Raw genomic sequence first — 22,740 nt, forward strand, 5'->3', positions numbered from 1 at the left:
CTAAATACATCAGCTTGATATACCAGGCTGACCTTGAACTCACAGATATCCTTCTGCCTAAACCTTCTGTGTGCTGCCCCTGCCACAATCATCCACATAGCTAAACTTTAAACCACACTTGAAATCCAGTATTAGTCAGTATGCAGTATACTCTGAGCTGGATTATTGTGTAGCTCTATTCCTTGGATGGCAGATCTCCCCCTCTCCCCCACCTCCTCCTATTCCTGTCCTTTATCCTAAGCACCTAGAATCATACCTGATACAGAGGTAGATTACCAGAGAGTACCACACATGAATCTTCACAGGGAATTCTCAGTCAGCATATTATCTGAGAAAATATAGTCCAGTGTATAAAAAAGGAAAGTTAACAATAAGCAGCATCTTGCATGGCTTAAATAATATTTACTGAAGATGTATTTCTGTTACAATATTATGCCCTCCATGTTATAATCCTCATATATGATTTATTTAAGGAAAAAAAAATCTCACAGTAGCCCTAAAAGGGAGGTAGCTGTTGCTGTTATAAGCAGGAATGTAACTGTACTTTGGCCAGCTATCCTGACAGAGTCCAGTATGGAATCCTCTTTCTTCTTCCTTCCTGGGGTTGCTACATGTACACTTTAGCTGATTGTTTCTTTCTGACCATTACAAAGCCTCAACTTTGGTGCTTGTTACTTTAAACTAGAAATATGTTTGCTATTGGGGGAGGTGATAAATTTTTTAAAGTTATGTTTACATTGTGGTTTTAAACCAAGCAGATAGCGAAAAATCAAGTCTTTTCTGTCATTAGTATTGAGTAGAGTCAAGAGCATGATAGAGAAGTGAGTTCTTTTTCACCTGTTGATGCCAGGGTGTATTTCTGACTCTTTTTTGGCAGAGGTTCACTGGTATGTTTCCTGCTAGGGTCATGACATTAGATTGTTCCATACTTGTGCTGCAGGCTTTATTTCCCTCCCTTCCCCAGGTGCCAGGTATGTACTGTGCAGAGAAAACATGGTCATTTTCTTTCCGGTGCTCTGCTGTCACAAAGATAGCATTGGTGGCATAATTCAACTAGGGAAGGGACAGTTCCACCTTATTGCTACATGTGTTTGTTCATATTACCATGTCCTTATGTTTTTCATGAACAGTATAGTTCAAGCATAATGTCTTTCCAGAAAGCTTTAAGGAATTGAGAGAAAGGAGATTTTAAGAATATCCTTAGACATACTAAAAAATTCTGTCAGGATGAGCTGAGAGCTCGGCTTTGTCCAGATTGTCATGGAGCTTGCCATGCTACCCCAGCTCAATTATTTTACTTTTCAAGAGTGGGGTCTAGACACATAACACAGCCAGTCATTTCTGGCTTTCCCTGTTTCTCCTCTACAGGCTAGTGTTTTGTTAACGGGGCAGATAGTCTGCATGTAAGGCACTGAGAAAAATTGTGTGAAAACACTGCAGAGCAGTGTCTTCTGGTCACTGATCTAACTAGCCTCCAACCAGGCAGCAGGTTTACGAATGACAGCCTCTTTCCAGTGCTTCCATCGATGCATATAATGTTGTTCCAGTGCACATACATACATACATGGTGATGGCAGGCTACAAAAACATTTTTAAAAGCAGTATTTTTCTTTGCATTTGGCATTTTTGTTAATACTTGTCCATTTTGTGCTATTTATGTTTCCTACAAAGCAAGTGAAATGGATCATAGTTCTGCACTTTATTATTTATTTATTTAGGTTTTTTTGTTTGTTTTGGGGGCACAGGGAGACAGGGTTTTCTTATGTACCCCTGGCTTGGAAATCCAGGCTGATCTGGATACCATCCACTTGTCTCTGAGGGTGCTGGGATTAAAAGTATTTAGACCACAAGCCCAGCAGTTCTGTTATTTTTAATTAATTAATGACAAATATATTTTTTAAAAGTAAAATCTCTGCTTACCTAATAAAGTTGAAACACACACACACACACACACACACAACTGTATTAAGGTCCTGAAATATTAAACTTGAGGTTCTATCAGGAGGGTCATTATTTTCCCAGTAGTAGTTCTGTGATTGCCACATTAATTTTTTTTTTTTTAATCAGTGAAAATATGTAAAACTATATGACTAGCTATAGAAAGGAAATAGACAAGCTGGGCTGATAAGTAGTGCTGTAATGACATATGCTTGTGTGTCACATAATACAAAAATCTTTCAAAATAAAATGTATTGTTACACCTCTGCTCTTTCCAGCTTTATGAATAGTAAAACATTTTGGATCTTTTGAGTCTCAGAGTGTGAAGAAACATGGCCATTTTGATGTCAATGTGAGCAGAATCTGCTGCAAGTTCTCAGTGCTTTTCCTTTTCATCTTTTTTTTTTTAGTAAAATCTGTTTCCAAATGTTGACTGTAGCAAGCTGTGGTTTTGATTTTTTTTAAAGTAAGAGTTTATAGTAGTAATCTCATTTTGAGATGAAAGAAATCAAAAATATCTTTCTCTTGTCACCATTGCAGATATCTGTCACAATTAGGATAAGGTACTTACCATCTTTAGCCATTTGACAAGATGAACAACGAGTTCTGGCTTCTTAGATCTTACCTCTATCTATCCCCTCTTCCTTCCTATGCCCCTCTTCCTTTGTCATCCTCTTTCTGACATTTTGACTCAAAAGGATAGGTAGAATAAAACTTAACACTCTTTACTGTTCATTTAAAAATTGAAGTTATAACAAAAAAAAAATTAACCAATTTGGATTATGTTCCATAGCAGTTAGTCAACCTTTGTCATATTTACCTTTCAAGAGATTCTAATAATTTACCAGGCGGTGGTGGTGCACGCCTTTAATCCCAGCACTCGGGAGTCAGAGGCAGGTGGATCTCTTGAGTTTGAGGCCAGCCTGGTCTGCAGAGTGAGTTCCAGGACACCCAGGGCTACACACAGAAACTCTGTATCGAAAAGCAAAACAAAAGAATAAGAGTACTCTAGTAACTCATTTAGAAATATTTTATCTTCTATATGAGCTTTACACAGATGCTTGCATTGACAATTTGATGATAAAACATTAAAGTGACTCAGTTGTATTGTTTGTCCCTGTAAACACAAGTTCAGGAGCTAGATCACCTGTGAGTACCATATTTGTTTGGGTTCATAAACAACTCCACATTGATAATTCTTTTAGAAGCTTGTGATTTTTGTTAGTAGAGATTAATGAAATGAGACCCAGCGTTGTTTTTGCTGGCAGTGATTAATAGGAAACAATGCAGGCATCTGCTGTGTAGCTCACTTGGCAGGAAGTAAGTGTGTAGCACTTCATTGGTTAGTGTTGCAGCAGTACAGGGAACCCACAGTTCTTCCTTTTATAGTTGTGGTTTTAGTTGGGCATTATGCCTTCAGGTTTAGAAATATTTTAACTAGTAGAATAAACACTAAATTTGCCTCTATAGAGTCACTGATAACTAAGGAATCAAAAAAGTGTCCATGTTCTTGTGCACCATTTAAAGATATTTACATCTCTTGGACCATGCTGTATACTGCATATCTACTCTTAATGAGAATATTGAGAAATGTTGGCAGGATGCATATTTAAAAGCGTTCCTAAGAGAGAATGATGAATCTGACTCAGGGTTAGACAATTCTTCTGTAGGAATCCATTTGTAGAACTATGCTTTTAAATAATGCATCAAGACTTGAAAAGTTGACAAACCTGCTTCTCTATACTTAGTAGAAATGAACTTGGTGATAGAAACTTAGATTTAGTATCATGTAACATCTCAAGTATGTGGGTTTATTGTTTACCATGTTTCATTTTTGCTGCTTTTGACCATCTCAAACAATTGTGAAATGTAAGGCAAATGAAATGACCATGGTTATGTAGCAGTCTATGAGTTGCCTTAAAGAAAAAGAGATCAATAAATATGAAATACATTTCTGTTTATTTTATATTTGTAGTTTTAAAAATTTGGCTCCAAAAATAAATACTGAATGAACTTCAAGGTAACTGTTGAGATCCTCATTAGTGGAGTCAAGTTTCTAGTGGTAGTTATTTTAGTGACTGGGGTTGTATAGAAGCAAATAATTTCTTTTTTTGGTCACACACAGTATACTTTCAGCTTATCCAACTTTACTATTACATAAGAGGTCCAACTTTTTTAGACTCTGATCAGTGATCAAACTTTTTTCTATTAAAAAGTTTTTAATTGCTGGATGGTGGTGGCACACACCTTTAATCCCAGCACTTGGGAGGCAGAGGCAGGCGGATCTCTATGAATTTGAGGCCAGCCTGGTCTAGGACAGAGTGAGTTCCAGGACAGGTTCCAAAGCTCCACTGAGAAACCCTGTCATGAAAAACAAACAAAAAAAGTTTTTATTGCTATTATTCCCAGATGCCCTTCTTTGTAGCTTGCCAAATGAAAAAGTGCTATGTATTTATTTTTTTCATTGATGGTATACATGTTCATTAATAAGATACCTGATTGATTATAAGAAGCAGTGGTCACTGATTCCTTTGCTGAATGAATTCTTCTAGTTTTCCTTGTACTTTTTCACAGAATTTGATGACTGTTTATTTAAATAATGTGCACTTAATTAAAAAAGAACAAAAAACCAAGTTATGAAAATTTTTGGAGTCTTATAACAAATGCTGCTTTCTTTTGGTTTTTATTGATAATTTCTTAAGAATCCCCTTTCAAACTGTATCTGTTTTCCTTTATCCCATTTTGCTACTAGAAAATGTTATGATGAAAGACCCTCCGGACTTACTGGACAGGCAGAAATGCCTAAATGCCTTGGCTTCTCTTCGACATGCCAAATGGTTTCAGGTTGGCATTTTGTTATTTCCTTACTGTTCTGTGTTGATTTTATTTGGAAAACCTTCCACTTAATGTTTTCTGTGTGTTATATAAACGGAGATACTTTGTAGCTCATAGAGTTATTGTTGGAATAAATTAGATCCTTTGGATAAAGTACCTAGAATAGCTTCAATTGTGGTGTGTGTGTGTGCGCGCGCCAGAGGTCAACTCAGTGTCATTTCTCAGGAGCCACCCGTGTTGTTGTTGTTTTTGCCCTTTTTGGGGCGCCTACCACCCAGCTCCCAAATAAGTCACACATGGAGGCTTATTCTTAATTATAAATGCCTGACCTTAGCTTGGCTTATTTCTACCCAGCTTTTCTTAAATTATCCCATCTATCTTTTGTCTCTGGGCTTTTCCTTTTCTATTTCTGTATACTTCCTTTGTTTCTTACTCTGTGGCTTGCTGTGTAGCTGGGCCACTGGCTCTTGGGTTTTCCTGCTTCTTTGGCTACTTCTTCCCTCCAGATTTCTCCTTCTATATCTTCCCTCTGCCTGCCAGCCCTGCCTATCCTTTCTCCTGCCTTGCTCTCCTCCGTTCAGCTCTTCTTTAGACTGTCAGTTTTTTCAGACAGGCTCTGTAACACAACTTCACAGAGTTAAATGAATGCAACATAAACAAAAGTAACATACTTTAAAATAGTATTCCTCAACATTCTGACCTTTTTTTTTTCTAAACAAAAATGAAAGGTTTTAACTTTAACATAGTAAGACTGTATACAATAAGAAAAATTGTCAAGTAAAGATTACATTCACAATGTACTGAATTCCAATTCATTTGTGCCTGGTAAATTTAAGAAAATATTCAATAATCTATCTTATCTTAGTAAATCCAAAATTTTATACTTAATTTACTTTTTATCATATCTAAGAAAAACTGCAACTTTTAAGTATCTAGTCTTCAACTCCATCAAAAACCCCAGAAGGATATAATATTATTTGAGTAAACAATAAATACATTGCAAACAACTTCCAAAAACCCTAGAAATGACAGAGAAATATGACTGCCTGGATAGTCACCCAAAGTTTCTCTGCAGCATTGGAGCATCCATCTTCAGCCTACAGGTCCATAGTATCTGGCAGACTTTTCAATGAAGCAGGAAATTTGAAAGACTGTCCCACCTATATTGGTAAAGTTTAATAGTCACTTTCCTCTGTGTTTGGCAGTTTCTTCTGTGAAGCAGGAACCCTGGAAGGGCTATCACCCTTGTTTTGAAAAGTTCAGCAGTCACTTTTCTGTGGGTCAGGCATGTCCAGTTTATACAACATACTGTCCAGCAATTCAGGCAAGAGCAACTTCTTGCCCAAATGGCTAGCCTTGTCATATTGAAAGCAAACTCCATAAGGAGTTTCTTCGATGCCCATCATCTCTGAAGTAAATTGGTACTTCAGAAACAGATGTGTCTCACTGTCATGAAAAGCCCTAAGTTAACAAAACATTTTAAATGCCATATTCTGTAGGTCTTTGAAAGGTTTGAAGACCTATCTATCTATCTATCTATCTATCTATCTATCTATCTATCTATCCATCCATCCATCCATCCATCCATCCATCCATCCATCCATCCATCCATCCATCCATCCATCCATTCATCCATCCATCCAAAATATATCTATATGATCTGGAAAGCATACCTAACATTTATAATTTTGGTTATTATAAATGACTAACCACTAACTTACGTTCCTGATTATCCTATATAGTTTATAATAGTAATTTTCAAAAACTACAATTTCACCCTGTATTTCCAAATGAACTGCATAGGCACAATACCTCAAACAAAAATAGAAACATGCATACAATATGTTGTAACAAAAATAACCTTAAATTTGTATCAATATACAAAAATCCTTTAAACAAGAGTAGGAACATATATACAGTATGTTATAACAAAAATGACCCTAAATTTACATCAATATACAAAAGTCCTTTAAATAAGAGTAGAAATATATATAACAAAACTTAAATTTGTATCAATATACCATATTCTAAATGATATCAAACATCCATAACCCACCAAATAATCAAAAAAACCCATACCCCCCAGCTCTTGGGAATGTGGGCATAGTTTTCTCTAGACTGTTTCTTGCTGGCTGTGGGCAAAAGCATCTTCTTTAGGGGTCCCTGAGAAAGTTTGAGATAATGGCCAAGTCGTGGGAAGACCAACAGTAACCTTTGCTGAATAGATATCACCTGTCAAGATTCAGGAGGTCTCCCTTGATCACACCTGATCAACATTCCTGAAGAAATCCCCAACCTTTCATCTCCCATGGGAACAAAACTCCAAAGCATTTTTGATTTCTATTTGTCAAATACATTTTTTTACTTCTTTTTATTTAAGGCATTCCTAAAGTATCTAGATTGGTTCAGTTTAGCAGTCAAGTTCACAATCCCATGTTTCTTAACACCTGTCTTTTGCTTCTCAACAATCAAAAAATTCAAACTCAACACAATAACATACAGGATCCAGACTCCCTGTCTATTTCCCATCTCGCATGGCTTTTTTCTTTTACTCTCAGTTTAATGACTTTATTTTTAAACTCTTTCTTTTTATGACTGTTTATACCCATATTCTTTCTTTCTTAAGCCTACACACATTGTAAAACACACTGGAACCTGTTTAGAGCTTTTTTCCATCTGGACTTCTTTTACTGCATATCTTTTAGCATTTTTTAACCATGAGAGCAAACCTTTAAACTGCTAACCTACACTTGGATCCTCCATGAGTGATTCTCAACTGGCTCTGCCTGCTTCTCGGGTTGTGAAAGTGAAGCCTAAAGTTCACAGGCCTGGTCGGAGGTTTGTAACTGAGAACTGCATTCTACTTTCCTAGAGTTCTGGAATGCTGAATCTTGCTCTGTGGCAAGCATTTTTACTTAGTTTTTGTTCCTACTTAACATACTAGCTGCTCAAGGGCTTAGTGTCTGGCAGAAACTCTTAAAGAAGCTGTATTTCTTTTTTTTTTCTTTAAGCTTTCTCAGGCCCTATGGAAATTTGAGCTCCACATTGGGCTCCAAAATGTGTTGTTTGTTTTTGTTCTTTTTGGGGGGCCTACCACCCAGCTCCCAAATAAACCATACATGGAGGCTTATACTTAATTACAAATGCTCAGCCTTAGCTTGGATTGTTTCTTACCAGCTTTTAACTTTAAATTATTCCTGTCTATCTTTGGCCTCAGTGCTTTTTCCTTTCTCTATTTCTGTATACCTTGTCTTTCCTTCTTACTCCTTGTCTGGCTGTGTAGCTGGGTGGCTTGGTGGTTAACCCCTAAAGTTCTCCTCCTTCTCTGGTTACTTCTTCCCCCCAGATTTCTCTTTCTATTTCTTCTCTCTGCCTGCCAGCCCCGCCTATCCTTTCCCCTGCCTTGCTATTGGCCATTCAGCTCTTTATTAGACCATCAGATATTTTAGACAGGCACAGTAACACAGCTTCACAGAGTTAAACATATGCAACATAAACAAAAGGTAACACACCTTAAAATAATATTCCACCTTACTTTTTTTGAAAAAGGGCCTCTCACTGAGATCTGCAACTCACCAAGTAGGCTACACTGACTGGCCAGCAAGCCCCAGGCATCCTCCACTGCTGTTTCCCCAGTGCTGAGATTCTAAGTGTGTGCCACCACACCTGGCTTTTAAAACATAGGTTCTGAGAGTTGAACTCAAGCCTCCATGCTTGCATAGGAAACACTTTATCCACTGAGCTGTGTCTCGGTGTTTTGTTATCATGTTATTCTTTTTGGCTTACTAGTCTGAATAGTGGATAGTGCCTTGTAATAGGCACTTGTAAATCTAAACAAGGAAAGGCTGAAAGTTAAGATAGTGCCTGGAATAGGGTTGCCATGAGTTTACAAAAACAATTTTTATATTATATTCCTTTTACTTGACTTTCTGAACTTGCTATTTTTCATAACTTGTGCTTGATAACCAGTAAATCATTTGCTAATTGGTATTCATTTTTTAAAAACGTATCCATGATCAATGTGTTTCAAATTAGGAATGGATTTTTATAGGGATATTGGAATCATTTTGTTTGTTTTAGGCAAGGGCAAATGGATTAAAATCATGTGTAATTGTCCTCCGAATTCTGCGTGATTTGTGCAACAGAGTACCTACATGGGCACCATTGAAAGGATGGGTAAGTACTTAAAAGTGATTAAAAACAAATCTGAAGCTATAGCAGAGGAAATTCTAGAAATGATGTTACTATAGAATGACTGTATTCTGAGTTAATTAAGGCATACATTGTCTTTTTTTGCCCTAGAATTAATTATGCAATTTTATAAATTCTTTTATGCATATAACTTGTCTCTTTTGTCTTGTCATTTGTGTTTTAGACTTGATATATGTATATGAAAATTGCGAATCTCTCTCCCTTTCTCTCTCTACACACACACACACACACACACACACAATCCCGATCTAAAGGTTTTATACCTTTTAGAAGTAAGTCCTGTTTTGCTTTAACTCTGGATTGATGATTGATCACTCATGAATCACTTGCTGCTGCTGATCACCTTCTTGGCTGGTCCATTGCCCTCAGTGTGTTGCTACATTTCTGTGGAGACTCTGATAGAGAGTCTTGGAGTAAGGCTCATTTTGGTGTCTTTGTAATTCTCATGAAATGTAGACACAGATCCAATGTGTTAGGTTAAATGCAATGTATTTAATAGCAATTAGGTTAAGTGCAGTGTTTGCCTGATATTAATTACTAATTAGAGACATAACATATATTGTAACATTGACTTAATTTGGAAGTTATTATGCCTGATCCAGTCAGGACTATAAGTTACAATTTTATGAAAATAATTTAAAGTTGTAAGGGTTCATTTATAAAATAATGAGCAATTATGAATATTTATGCAGCTTCATAATTTTCAGTGTATCTAATACAGTGGTGTAGTTCTTTGTTTATTATAATTGTTGCTCTTGGAGAAGGCTATTTGAAGGAACTCAACTTTTATAGTTGAGTGCTTAAAAACCTGCCTTTCTGAACTATAACTTGCTATTTCTCATAACTTGATTTTTTGGTTTGCTTGATAACCAGTAAATTATTTGCTAATTGGAATTCATTAAAAAAAAACTTATCTATGATCAGTGTGTTTCAATTGAGGAATGGATTTTCTACAGGGATATTGGAATCATTTTGTTTGTTTAGGCAAGGGCAAATTGATTAAAATCATGTGAGTGTTTCCTAACTTAAGTGGGATTTAGATAGACCAGTTGCTACCTTGGTTATTTATTAGCTATTGCTCATATTAAAACTTGTTAATCTTAAATGAATTATATGACTATAATTTATTCATTTTCTTTCTAAAAAACCATAAAGTTTTTGTCTCAAATATTTTCAGAATATATCTAAAAATCCTTGATTTAAGAAATGATTGCATTAGAGTAGATAATCATGGGGGAAGAGTTAAATGGACCTTAAATATTAAATTGTCTACACTTTTTTGGCTTCCCTTAGATAGAAATGTCAGCTCACATTTAACTGGAATCCTTTTAACACTTGGTGCATGTACTAATTTGTAATTTAATATCTTCTAGCCACTAGAGCTTATATGTGAAAAGTCTATAGGTACTTGTAATAGACCTTTGGGCGCTGGGGAGGCCTTGAGACGAGTTATGGAGTGTTTGGCATCTGGAATACTACTTCCTGGTAAGGGTTTCAAACTCTCAAGGCAGAAGAATAAGAAAAAAGTCTTACTTTAGTTAATTTATCTAAACATATGCTAAATGTTTGTCCTCTGCAGAGGAAAATGATGTGTAGGAGTTGTGATCTTTGGAATTTTAGCAGCTCGAATGTTTGTGTGTGGAAGAGTGCTATAAAGCTTTTCCATAGTTCTAATTTGTGTTTTATATGTACTAACATAAAGGGTACTAATAGATACTGTGTCTGCTATGCATTTGCTTCACCTAGAAGTCTGAATCTGGAAATGTAAATGCTTATTTGAAAAGTATGAAGTTCATTTTGATTGCAAGTCTGTTATTAAATTTAGAAAAATTAAATATGTAATCTATTTAAAGTTTCATCATGTTGTTGTAAATTCTTGGAGTAAGGCTCATTTTGGTATTAGGTGACTTCCCGTAAAAAATGACAGGTGCTAACACTGCAAATGACAGATTGTCCTTAATACTCTACTTATATGAGCAGACTTTTAACTTAGTTCTACAGTTTTTTCTCTTCTCTCTTTGTTATTTTGCTATGTTTTAAACTCATTTCTAAATTTTTATTTTTTCTTGCCTTTGTCGAAGGGGGTCCTGGCCTTCATGATCCTTGTGAGCGAGACCCAACAGATGCTCTGAGCTACATGACCACTCAGCAAAAAGAAGAAATCACTCATAGTGCACAGGTATGAAACTGGTGTATCACTGATTGCTTAGAAAGATACCATATTTTCCATTTCTGAATTGTTCTGTGTGGTTACATTTCTTGTATGTTTAAGTTACGGAATTTTACCAGTATAATAACATCAGTATGTAAAGAATGTCATTTGAGTTAAATGTCATATAAGCAAGAATGGTTATTGAGATTTCATTAAATATAATGTTTTATTCTTTAGCATGCACTTAGACTATCAGCCTTTGGCCAGATTTATAAAGTGCTGGAGATGGACCCCCTTCCATCTAGTAAGCCTTTTCAGAAGTATTCCTGGTCGGTTACTGATAAAGAAGGTGAGTATGAAAAGGTTTTTGTTGTTGTTTTGTTTAATTAGAGTTGAGGGTTAACATTGGTGGTGTGCACCTTGTTTAGGGAGCTTAAACATTGGTCATCCCAGTTATTGCTTTTCTTAACTTAATTTGCTTCTATCCAAAATATCAGTGATATCAGCCTGCTATCTTGTTTGTTCTTATTAGTGATCAGCTTATTTTCCTGTGTTGCTAGATTTTGTTACTGCATAGACTTAAGAACCATACTTTAGGCTTCTGGTCTAAGAGGAGATAAACCATAAGTTAAGAAGAGACATTATCTCTGTGCACTGGTCAGTGTGATGAACTTTCTGAAGTTTGCAAGTGATTTGTACAAAGAAAGAGAAACAAAAGTATAGGGGATGAGAAAAATGTATTGGGAAATTCACGGCCACCTGTTTGTACTTGTCTGCCTGTACTTATTGTGTGACAAAATGTTTCCTGGGTAGATGAAACACATTCATCTTCTCACCCCAGATAGGAAACTCAAAACAGACCAAATTACAGATACCACCAAAGTCCAACTTGGTGAACCAGTGAGTTTTATTGGGGTTACTGTGGGTGAGGGATTACTTACAGGATCAGTAATGACTCAGAGGCAGCTACATCACCAATGCCCACCTTTGCACAGGTGACAGCTCACAAAAGCTGGGAGCCTGGAGCACACTGCCTGCAGGCAGCTCAGCAAGTTGGAGAGTGTCTTTCTAGGTGTTTCAGTTGGTCTAAACCTCTTCCAGGCAGCTCTTTTTGTTCAAGAATCTTCTTTGAGCTGGGTTCTTCTTACTCTGGCAGAGAGAGGCTTAGTGAATCTGGTTAGTTTCAGGGAGTTCTTGAAATGGTTTTTCCATTTTCTAGGAATGTCTGTGATTTCTTTTTTAATGTCTTAAAGTTTTTATTTTATATGCTTTACTTTTATAGTTATTCTGAGATTGTGTGTGTGTGTGCTATATGAATGCTGTTTTATTTCTCTCTTGGCATGTTTGTTGTTTCTATATAGGAAGGCTGCTGAGTTTTGTGTGTTAATGTTGTATCCTGCCAGTTTTCAGAATGTATTTATGAGCTGTAGAAATTTCTTGGTTGCATCTTTAATGTTTAAAATCATACTGTCTGCCAATACCGTTACTTACTTTGACTTTTTTTCTTATTTGTATCTTCTTGATTTTCAGTTTATCTGCTCTAGCTAAGACTAAAACAAGATAGTTGTTTTGTTCCTGATTTTAGTTTAGAATGATATTGGCTATGGATTTGCCTTTATTATGTTGAGATTTGACCCTTGTAACCCTAGTCTCTTCAGGACTTTTATCATGAAGGGACATTAGATTTTGGTAAAGGCCTTTTCTGCCTCTGATAATCATGTGGTTTCTGTCCTTTAGTCTGTTTATATGGTGGATTCCGTTTATTGATTTACATATGTTGAAACATACCTACATCTCTGGGATGAAGCTGACTCAATTATGGTTGATGGATCTTTTCATATATGCCTGCATTCAGCTTGCAAATATTATAGAGAACTTTTACTGTATTTATCAGAGGTGATGGCTTATCATTTTCTTCTTTTGTTGAGTCTTTTGTGATTTTGGAAATACTGACTTTGTGTTGTAATGTCTCCCTTTCATTTCTAATTACAATTAAAAATTATGTGTATAAGTGGTGTTTGTTTTTTTTCCCCCCAAGACAAGGTTTCTGGTGCCTGTCCTGGGTCTTTTTTTCTGTAGACCAGGCTGGCCTTGAACTCACAGAGATCTGCCTGGCTCTGTCTCTTGAGTGCTAGGATTAAAGGCGTGCGCCACCACCGCCTGGCTGTGTATGAGTGCTTTGCCTGCAAGTATATCTGTGTGCCATGTATGTGCCTGGTGTTCATGGAGGCCAGAGGAGGGCATTGGATCCTTTGGAATTGAAATTATGGATGATTGTGGGCCACCATGTGGGTGCTGGGAAACAAATCCAGATCCTTTGCAACAGCAACTAATGCTCTTAACCTCTGAGCTGTCTCTCTAGCCCTCTTCTCTAAATTTGGATCCAATTTGGATTAGATCCTTCCTGGTTAATTTGACTAAAGGTTTGTCAATTTTGTTGTTTTTTTTCCCCCCAAGAACCATCTCTTTACATCATTGATTCTGTGTTGTTTTTCTTTCCTATTTCATTAATTTCAGCCCTGTGTTATTTTTTCCTGTCTACTTTGTTTGGGTGTTCTTGTTTTTGTTTTTTTAAGCATTCAAGTACCTTCTTATCAGGACTGCCTTTACTGTGTTGCATGGATTTTGGTATGTTGTTATGTTGTGTTTTTATTTTGATTCAATTTTAAGAAGTTTTACACCCCCTTGGTTGTCCTAGAACTTGCTCTATAGACCAGGCTGGCCTTGAACTTGGAGATCTGACTGCCTTTGTCTACCTAGTGCTGGGATTAAAGGCATGTGTTACTCCTGCCTGGCTTAAATTTCCTTTTTGATTTCTCCCTTGACCCAATTTTCATTTAGTACCTTGTTTCCATGAGTTTGTCTGCTTTATGCCATTTCTATTGTTGTTGGAATTTAGCTTTATACTCTTGTGACCAGAAGATGCAGGATATTTAGTTTTCCTATATTTGTTGAGACTTATATTGTGGTCATTTTTGGAAAAAGTTCCATGGGCTGCTGAGAAGAAAGTAAATTCTTTAGTGTTTGCATAGAATATTCTGTTAGGTTCATTTCATTTATGATGTCATTTAACTCCAGAGTTTCTCTGTTTAGTTTGTGTCCAGATAACCTATCGGCAAGAGCGGTTATTGGAGTTGTACACTTTCACTGTATTAGCATCAACCTGTGAGTTTCAGATTATTTATTGTACAAAATTGTGTGCCCCTTTGTTTGTTTTGTAAATGTTTAGGATTGTAATGAATTGTAATGTGCTGTTGCTGAATTTTCCCTTTAATGAGTGTGAATTGCCTTTTCCTGTCTGTTCTGTCTTGTTTTGGTTTGAAATCCATTTTGCTGGGTATTAGAATAGCCTGTTTATTAATTCGAATAATATCTTGGAATATCTCTTTCTGTCCTTTTATCCTAAAGTGGTATCTGTCTTTAATGAGGAGATGTGTTTCTTGTAGGCAACAAAAAGACTCATCCTGTTTTCTAATCCTGCTGTTAGTCTGTTTTTATTGGAAAATTGAGACTGTTGCTATTTAGAGTTACTATTGAGCAGTGTTTATTAATATTTTTTTTTATTTTGTTGTTGTGGTTGTATTGATTTTTTTTTTTTTCAGACCTCTTATGGTTAACTGTTCTGGGGTTTTTTGTTCCTTCCTTCTCTTGGGTATGCTTAATCTCTTTAGACCAAAGTATTACTTATAGTATCTTCTGTTGAATTGGCTTACTAGACATGAATTCCTCAAATTTGTTTTTATCACGAACATTTTTCTTTCTCTTCCAGTTATGATTGAAAGTTTTGTTGGGTATAGTAGTTTGAGCTGACAGCTGTGGTCATTCAAAAACATATAGAATGTCAGACCAGGTCTTTCTTGCTTTCAAAGTCTATATTGAAAAATCAGGTGTTATTCTGATGAGTCTGCCTTTATATGTGACTTGGTCTTTTTTTTTTTTTTGGAAGCTTTTAATATCTTTTCTTTGTTCTGTACATTTAGAATTTTTATCATTTTGTCTCTTACCCCGTCTCCATCTTGTTTTGTTTTCTGTATGCCTCTTGTACCGTGATAGCATCCCTTCCCTTAAATTTCGGAAATTTTCTTTTACTATTTATTTTGGAAAGTATTTTCTGTGCCTTTGACCTGGGTTTCTTTTCCTTCTTTTCTACTTTGTATTCTAGATTTGATTACTACTAGGGGTGAAGAAATTTCAACTACTGTTCAGAGATGGGAGTACATGTTGCCAATGCATTTTGTGGAGTGAGGGCATTCTGAAATTTCTAAGTGCATTGTTTTTGAGATGCATGTGTACACATACTATGTTCAGGTTAAGGAATTAGGTTGCCAAGTACACTTATTAAAATGTGCATGTGTGTGTGAATCTGTATACATAACCCAAACTAAATTGGGGTCCTAGGTACTGAACTCCTGTATGTGCCTACTTCACTGTTATATGGCAAGTTGTAATTAGTCTCCATCATACGTGACTAAGCAAACAGAGAATAGAGGTACTGTTTGTCCTTAAATGTTAAATACTTAAAATTGCCTATGTGTAGATTATGCTGAAAATATTTGTTATTGAACAGATGCATGTATGAGTTTATAATGGGAACAATAAGGGGTACTGGCTTTGAGTGCTTCTGAGGATAAAGTTGTTACACATGAAAACTAAGGATGGTACCAGACCTCAGAAGTGATCTCATTACCAGACCATGAAGGTTATAAGACTTGCTTTTTATAAATGTAAGCCCATATTTTCCCTTATTAGCCCCAGGTATTCGAGTTCTTTTCCAGTGGCAGGGCTGATAAAATGAAGCCACAGAATTCTACTCATGTAGCTTGCATACTTAAATCCATGTATTTAACCAGCTTATACTTTCTAGTCAGGGAGCTGCTTTTAATAATAGGATAATGAGTGGAAAAAGGATTGAATAAACATAGTTCCTATTTTAAAGCTTCTATTTCTTAAAAATTTCACTCTAGAAGACTAACATATTTATAGTTGTATGCAAACAAAACAGCAACGTTAGGTAGACATTGCTTCTTGTTGGAGAACATCAAGTTTGAGCTGACTGGAAAATATTGACTCAAGCAATTGCTGAACTGTTTATGCCAAGGGACAATAAATCTTGATATTGAGAAAATACAGAATTTCACTGTTATTACATATTTTTCCTAGAATTATCTAGAAATTTTGTGGCATGAATATCTTGAGCATAGTTTTTCTTAGGACAAGTCCTGTGAACTAATTTTTAAGTTGAAGACAGAATTCATTAATGTACTTTGGCAGGCTGATGACCTTTCCTCTCTTTCTCCTTTGAACCTTTGGCAGCAAAGCACTTTTATTAGTATTATTTTCTTTAGGTTCCTTTCCATTATGTTGTTTCTACCTCTCATGTTAAAATACTCTATAAAATAGAAGACAAGTAGAAAATACCTTTGACCTGCACCAACTGCAATTAAGGACACATAAAATGTATATGCAAATAGGCAATACTACACAGTGTTCTGATTAAGCAGGAAGGTGATAGTGGGTAAAAAGCCTTATAGAAAACTGTAAATAAAATCTTGTGAAAGACTTATAATTCGATGATCAGATTTATAAAAGTGTAAGATTTTAATATATTGACAATTTATAGAAGCAATTTAGAACTACTTGAAAAGGTAGATCAGTTCTTCTAAACCAACTATTGTTGGTTGTTTTTTCTACTCTTTTATGGGGGCCTGCCACCCAACTCCTAAATAAATCACACATGGAGGCTTATTCTTAATTATAAATGTCCGGCTTTAACTTGGCTTACTTCTAGTCAGCTTTCCTTAACTTAAATTATCCCATCTATCTTTTGCTGCTGGGCTTTTTCCTTTTACTTCCTTAATCTTATTTTCACTCTTACTCTGTGGCTGGCTGTGTGGCTGGTCCCTAGCATCCTCCTCTCCTTGTTCTCTTGCTCTTTCTTCTTTTTCTCCCAGATTTCTTCTTCTATTTATTCTTGGCCTGCCAGCCCTGCCTATCCTTTCTCCTGCCTCACTATGGGCTGTTCAGCTCTTTATTATACCATTAGGTATTTTAGACAGGCAAAGTAGCACAGCTTCACAGAGTTAAACAAATTCAACATAAAAGAATGTAACACATCTTTGCATCATTAAACAAATGTTCCATAGCATAAACAAATTAACACATCCTAAAATAATATTCTACAACATTTCTCCCTTTTTGTCTGCATAAAAAAGTTTCAACTTCAACATAGTAAAACTGTACACAACAAAAACAGTTTTCAGGAAAGAATCAAATTTTACAATATTCTGTCTATTAGTAGTTAGCATATTCAGAAAAAGTAATGCACTATCTATCCTTAGTGAATCCAAAGTTTTACACCTAACTTACTCTATCATAACTAAGGAAAACTGCAGCTATAACTATCTAGTCTGCAGCTCCATCAAAGACCTAGAAAAATGTAATATTATGTAACAATAGAGACCGTTGGCTGCCTGGACAGTCACCTAAAGTTCCTCTGCAATGTTGGGTCATCCATCTTCAGCCTACAGGCCTAGAGCATCTGACAAATTTTTCAGTGAAGCAGGAAATTTGAAGGACTGTCCTGCCTTGTATTGGCAAAGTTCAGTTGATTTCCTCTGTGTCCTGCATGTCCAGTCTGCACAGCACATTGTCAGCAATTAAAGGCAAGAGCAGTTTCTTTGCCCAGTGGTTAACCTTGCCACAGTGAAAGCAAACTCCATAAGGAGTTTCTTCAGTGCCTATTGTCTTCTCTGCAGTAAATTGGTGCTGCCAGGAGCAGATGTGTCTCATTGTCATGAAAAAAGTCTTAGGTTGACAAAACATTTTAAATGCCATATTCTGTAGGTCTTTGAAGTGTTTGAAAACCATTTATCTGTCTAAAAATACATACATAAAAAATCTGTATGATCTTGAAAGCATACCTAACATATCTACAAATTTTATTGTTATAGATGACTAACTACTGACCCATGTTTCTTGATTATCCTAAGTAGTTCATAATAATAGCTTTCAAAAACTAGAATTTTTTACCTTACATTTTTAAAGGAACTGCATAGGTGCAATATCTTAAACAAGAGTAGAAACATATATACAGTGTACCAAAAATAACTTTGTATCAATATACTATATTCCCCTAAATGATAACAAACATCCATAACCCACCAAATAATCAGCTGCCTCCCATAACCCTACTCTTTGGAGTGTGGGCGTTGTGTTCTCCAAACTGCTTCCTGCTGTCTGTGGACAAAACATCTCTAGGGTTCCAGAGAGAAGATTTGAGATAATGGCCAAGTCCTGGGAAGAACAGGAGTAACCTTTGTTGATAGATATCACCTGTCAAGATTCAGGAGGTCTCCCTTGAACAAACCTGATCTATATTAAGCCAGAATGAATCCACAGCTCTTGTTTCCTGTGGAAACAAAAGCAAAACCTCTTCTCCAAAGCATTTTTGATTTCTATTTTAAAGTTAAGGCATTCCTAAAATATCTAGGCTGGTGTATGTCATCAGTCCCTCTTTCAATTCCATGTCTCTCAGCAGCTGTTGTTTGCTTGTTAGCAATCAAAACATTCAGAATCAACACAATACTGTACAGGATCCAGACTCCCTGTGTATTTCCCATCTCTTTGTGGTTTACTTTTTTTTATTATTTTACTTCTCTCTTTAAAGACTTTTTTTTATTTTTAAATTCTTTCTTTCAATGACTGTCCATACCTTTTTTCTTTTCTTTTTTAAGCCTCTGCCATTGTTAAACACATGGTAACCTTTTTAAGGGTTTTTTCCATCTGAACCTGCTTTCCTGCATATCTTTTAGCCTTTTTTGACCACACTGGCAAACTTTAGACTGCTAAGCTACACCTTTAGACTGCTAAGCCTGGCTCTCTTGGCTTGTTCTACCTTCTTCTAGGTTTGTGAGAGCCAAGCCTAAAACTTGTAGCCTGGTTGGAGGTTTGTGACTGAGAACTGCATTCAGTCTTCCTAGCCTAAGCAAGCTGGTACTTACGTTGCCATAGTGTTTTTACTTAGCTTGATGTTTCTAGTTTCTATTTAGTGCTGCTGGCTGAACATCAGTGCCTCGTGCCTCTTTTCATTTCTTTTTTCAGCTTTCTCAGGCCCTAGGGATATTTGAGCCTCACATTGGTATGCCAAATGTAATTGGTTGTTTTTGCTCTTTATTAGACCATCAGGTGTTTTTTGCAAGCACAATAACACAGCTTTACAGAATTAAACAAATGCAGCAAAAAGATTGCAATACGGCCGGGCGGTGGTGGCGCACGCCTTTATTCCCAGCACTTGGGAGGCAGAGCCAGTTGGATCTCTGTGAGTTCGAAGCCAGCCTGGTCTCCAAAGTGAGTTCCAGGAAAGGCGCAAAGCTACATAGAGAAGAAACCCTGTCTGGAAAAACAAAACAAAACAAAACAAAAAAAGAATGCAACATATCTTTGCATCATTAAGCAAATGTTCCACAGAATAAACAATTGTAAAACATCCTAAAATAATCTACAACAACTAGCTACTTTTAATCATCTGACACGTAGATGATAGGCTTTTTGTTCAGTTTTATAACAGATGTGAATATATGCCATTCTAGTTTGGTCTGTGCAGTAAAGTACCTTAGACTGGAAAACTTGTAATTACAGTTATGCAAGCTGGAAGTTTAGGCCCAGTGCTCCAAGAGAACAGATGTTGGGTTGTCTGGTAATGGTCCTTTTCTTTTTTCTTTTTGGTATTTTGAGACAGGGTCTACATAGCCCCGGTTGTCCTGGAATTTACTATGTAGACCAGGCTGGCCTCAGACTTAGAGAGATCTGCCTGCCTCTGTCTCCTGAGTGCTGGGATCAAAGGTATGTGCTATCACCGCCCAACGCTTAGTAATAGTCTCTTTCTTTTCATTTTCTTCCTCTTCTCCTCCTCTTTCTTCTTTTTCCTTAAAGAAAAAAAAAAAAAAGAAAAAAAGAAAAAAAAACAAGGTTTCCCTGTATAACCCTGGCTGTCCTGGAACTTGCTCTGTAGACCAGGCTGGCCTTGAACTCAGATGTGCCTGCCTCTGCTTCTTAATAGATGGCACTTGCTATATGTCTTATTATGGAAGAGGCACTCTTTTTCAGGCATATTTTACAACTCTAATGTTCATTAGGGTTGTGTCTCACAACTTCCCTCAACATCTTTGCATAGGGGATTAAGATTCAGCATGTGAATTTTAGGAGGATAGAAGCATCCAGACTAGCATAGACATACACATATCTGAATAAATGTAGAATAGGTATTTATAAAAATGATAATAAATGGTTTCAAAAGATCATTGCACATTCTAGATTATAACTATGGCATTTTAATTGATCATTGAAAAACTTGTGTGATCTTTTTGAGATTTTTCTACTCAAACATTAAAAGGATTCTTGTTTTAACTGACAGTGAAGATCTCAACATTGTTTGTAGGTGCTGGATCTTCAGCTCTAAAGAGGCCATTTGAAGATGGATTAGGGGATGATAAAGATCCCAATAAGAAGATGAAACGAAACTTAAGGAAAAGTATGTAAATCATTATTCTGATTGTGGGAACTAGAGAAGGTTTATTGCTTCAGAAAATAATAAATGAAGAGTTTCATTGACTTGAATTAGAATTTTAAGAATAGACCTAAGTTGACAAAATTGGTAATTGAACTTTGAGTTTCATTGCTTAAGACATCAATGCTGACAAATAGAAATTAATGGGACATTATTTTTAGCAGCCTATTAGTATAAGAAATTTAAAGACTACTCATGGAGAGAATTTGTATTTTAAAATTCTCATTTTTGTAAACACATGAGAAATTTAAAAACATATTTATATTATTAGACATAATAAATGAATGTTTTGCCTGCATTTGCCTACAATATATATATATTGGCTTTCTAGTTAATTTCTAATCTATTTTCTTTTTCTTTCATAGTTCTGGACAGTAAAGCAATAGACCTTATGAATGCGCTAATGAGATTAAACCAGATCAGGCCTGGGCTACAATATAAGCTTTTGTCACAGTCTGGCCCAGTCCATGCCCCAGTCTTCACAATGTCTGTAGATGTGGATGGCACAACATATGAAGCCTCAGGACCATCCAAGAAAACAGCAAAACTTCATGTAGCAGTGAAGGTACAGTATTCTTTTACTTGCCAGTGCTCCCTTTGTTTTGTTCAGATAAAGTGCTTACCTATATCTGTAAGGCTTTAAGGACAGTGACATAGAAACTTCTTTCACTTATGCATCACATTTGTTAGTGTTGTGACATAATATGTGTTGATTGTATGCAATTTAGACAATACAGAAATTGTATGCCACATTTCTGAGGCAAAGATAATATTTATACATGGTTCATAGTGATGCTTTGTTCTTGAGAATATTTTTATAGGGAATAATAATGATGTTTGAATAATCATGCATATAGATAATCCCCAAATAATGAATCTCTCAATAAATTTGATTTATTGTAGACTAATGCCAAAATGTCACAGATCATGCATGTACAATGAAGACTGATTTTTATTCTGTCATTTAATAGTATATGGTATAAAATAGAATTAGTCTGTTTTCATGGATATTACATTTGCTAAAATAGTGTTAAAGTAGAACAAGCAGTATGCTAGATGCTAAGGAAAGAGTTTATGGAGTTTATGGAGTTTAGTGTGGCTAGGATGGAGCTACAGATAATGCATATATGCAAAGTATATAGTGTGCTAGTGATTAGAACTATACAGAAAAATAGTAACAAGGTGATAAAAAATACCAGACAGTCCATTCTGCTTTGTTTATAAATTTAAAATGAGACTACAAATTGAACCCAAGACTTAAGACTAAAAAAAAAACGAGTTTAATAACTGCTTTAGTTGTTTTCTATTGCTGTGTAAAAACCATAATCAAAATCAGTGGGGGCAGGAAAAGGTTTATTTCAGCTTACATCTTACATACATCATGTAGGGAAGACAGCGCAGGAACCTAGAAAGAAAAATTGAAGCATAAGTAAGCTATGGAGGAATTCTGCTGAACTGGTTTGCTCCCTGTGGCGTTCTCTGTCTGCTTTTTTATTGCCTCCCGTGGTGGCATTGTCCCCAGTGGGCTAGGCCCTCTCACATCAATCAGTTAAAAAAAAAAAATACTCCACAAACTTGCAGACAGGCCAATCTTATGGGGGCATTTTCTTAATTGAGAGGTTCTCTTTTCCCAGATGACCCAAGTTTGTGTCAAGATGACAAAAACAAACCATTGCAAATGAGTTGTGCTGAATACCCTGAGAATGAACTGAAAATTTAAAGCTAAATTCTGTAGTGAGTAAGACAAAAAGCTTGTGAAGTAAACTGTTTATGGCTAAGAACAGTCAGTTGGTTTTTGAGAGTCACAGTTGTGTTTGTTAAGCGTCAGGTGGGCATTTCTTCTTGGGTAGATCTTTACAACCTAGGATACCAGTGATCCTTAATGGATTGTCTCCTTTTACTGTATGCTAATAGCCTCATAGCAATTTGTAGTTCATTTTTTTAACGCAGTGAATTAGATGCTATTTTTATTTGATGCAGTGATAACAATATTATACATGATGGATTATTTTAACCTAACTTTTAGTAAAAATGGTGG

General features: G+C 36.0%; 1 protein-coding gene across 6 annotated transcripts in view; it reads left to right on the forward strand.

The window, feature by feature from the left end:
* LOC114705793 (spermatid perinuclear RNA binding protein) overlaps nt 1-22,740 on the forward strand; it is a 129,239-nt gene that overhangs the window by 72,885 nt on the left and 33,614 nt on the right. For all 6 annotated transcript variants that reach the window (XR_005091289.1, XM_037204474.1, XM_028887879.2 and 3 more), the window contains exons 6-12: nt 4,691-4,782; nt 8,854-8,949; nt 10,359-10,470; nt 11,067-11,164; nt 11,375-11,486; nt 20,574-20,666; nt 21,068-21,267. Coding sequence is in view for 5 of the 6 variants with exons in the window: in XM_037204474.1 (XP_037060369.1) it covers nt 4,691-4,782; nt 8,854-8,949; nt 10,359-10,470; nt 11,067-11,164; nt 11,375-11,486; nt 20,574-20,666; nt 21,068-21,267 (803 nt within the window). In the remaining variant the exon portion in view is untranslated. The remainder of the gene's footprint in view (nt 1-4,690; nt 4,783-8,853; nt 8,950-10,358; nt 10,471-11,066; nt 11,165-11,374; nt 11,487-20,573; nt 20,667-21,067; nt 21,268-22,740) is intronic.

The sequence above is a fragment of the Peromyscus leucopus genome, chromosome 4, assembly GCF_004664715.2.
Source record: "Peromyscus leucopus breed LL Stock chromosome 4, UCI_PerLeu_2.1, whole genome shotgun sequence".
NCBI classification, from domain to species: domain Eukaryota; kingdom Metazoa; phylum Chordata; class Mammalia; order Rodentia; family Cricetidae; genus Peromyscus; species Peromyscus leucopus.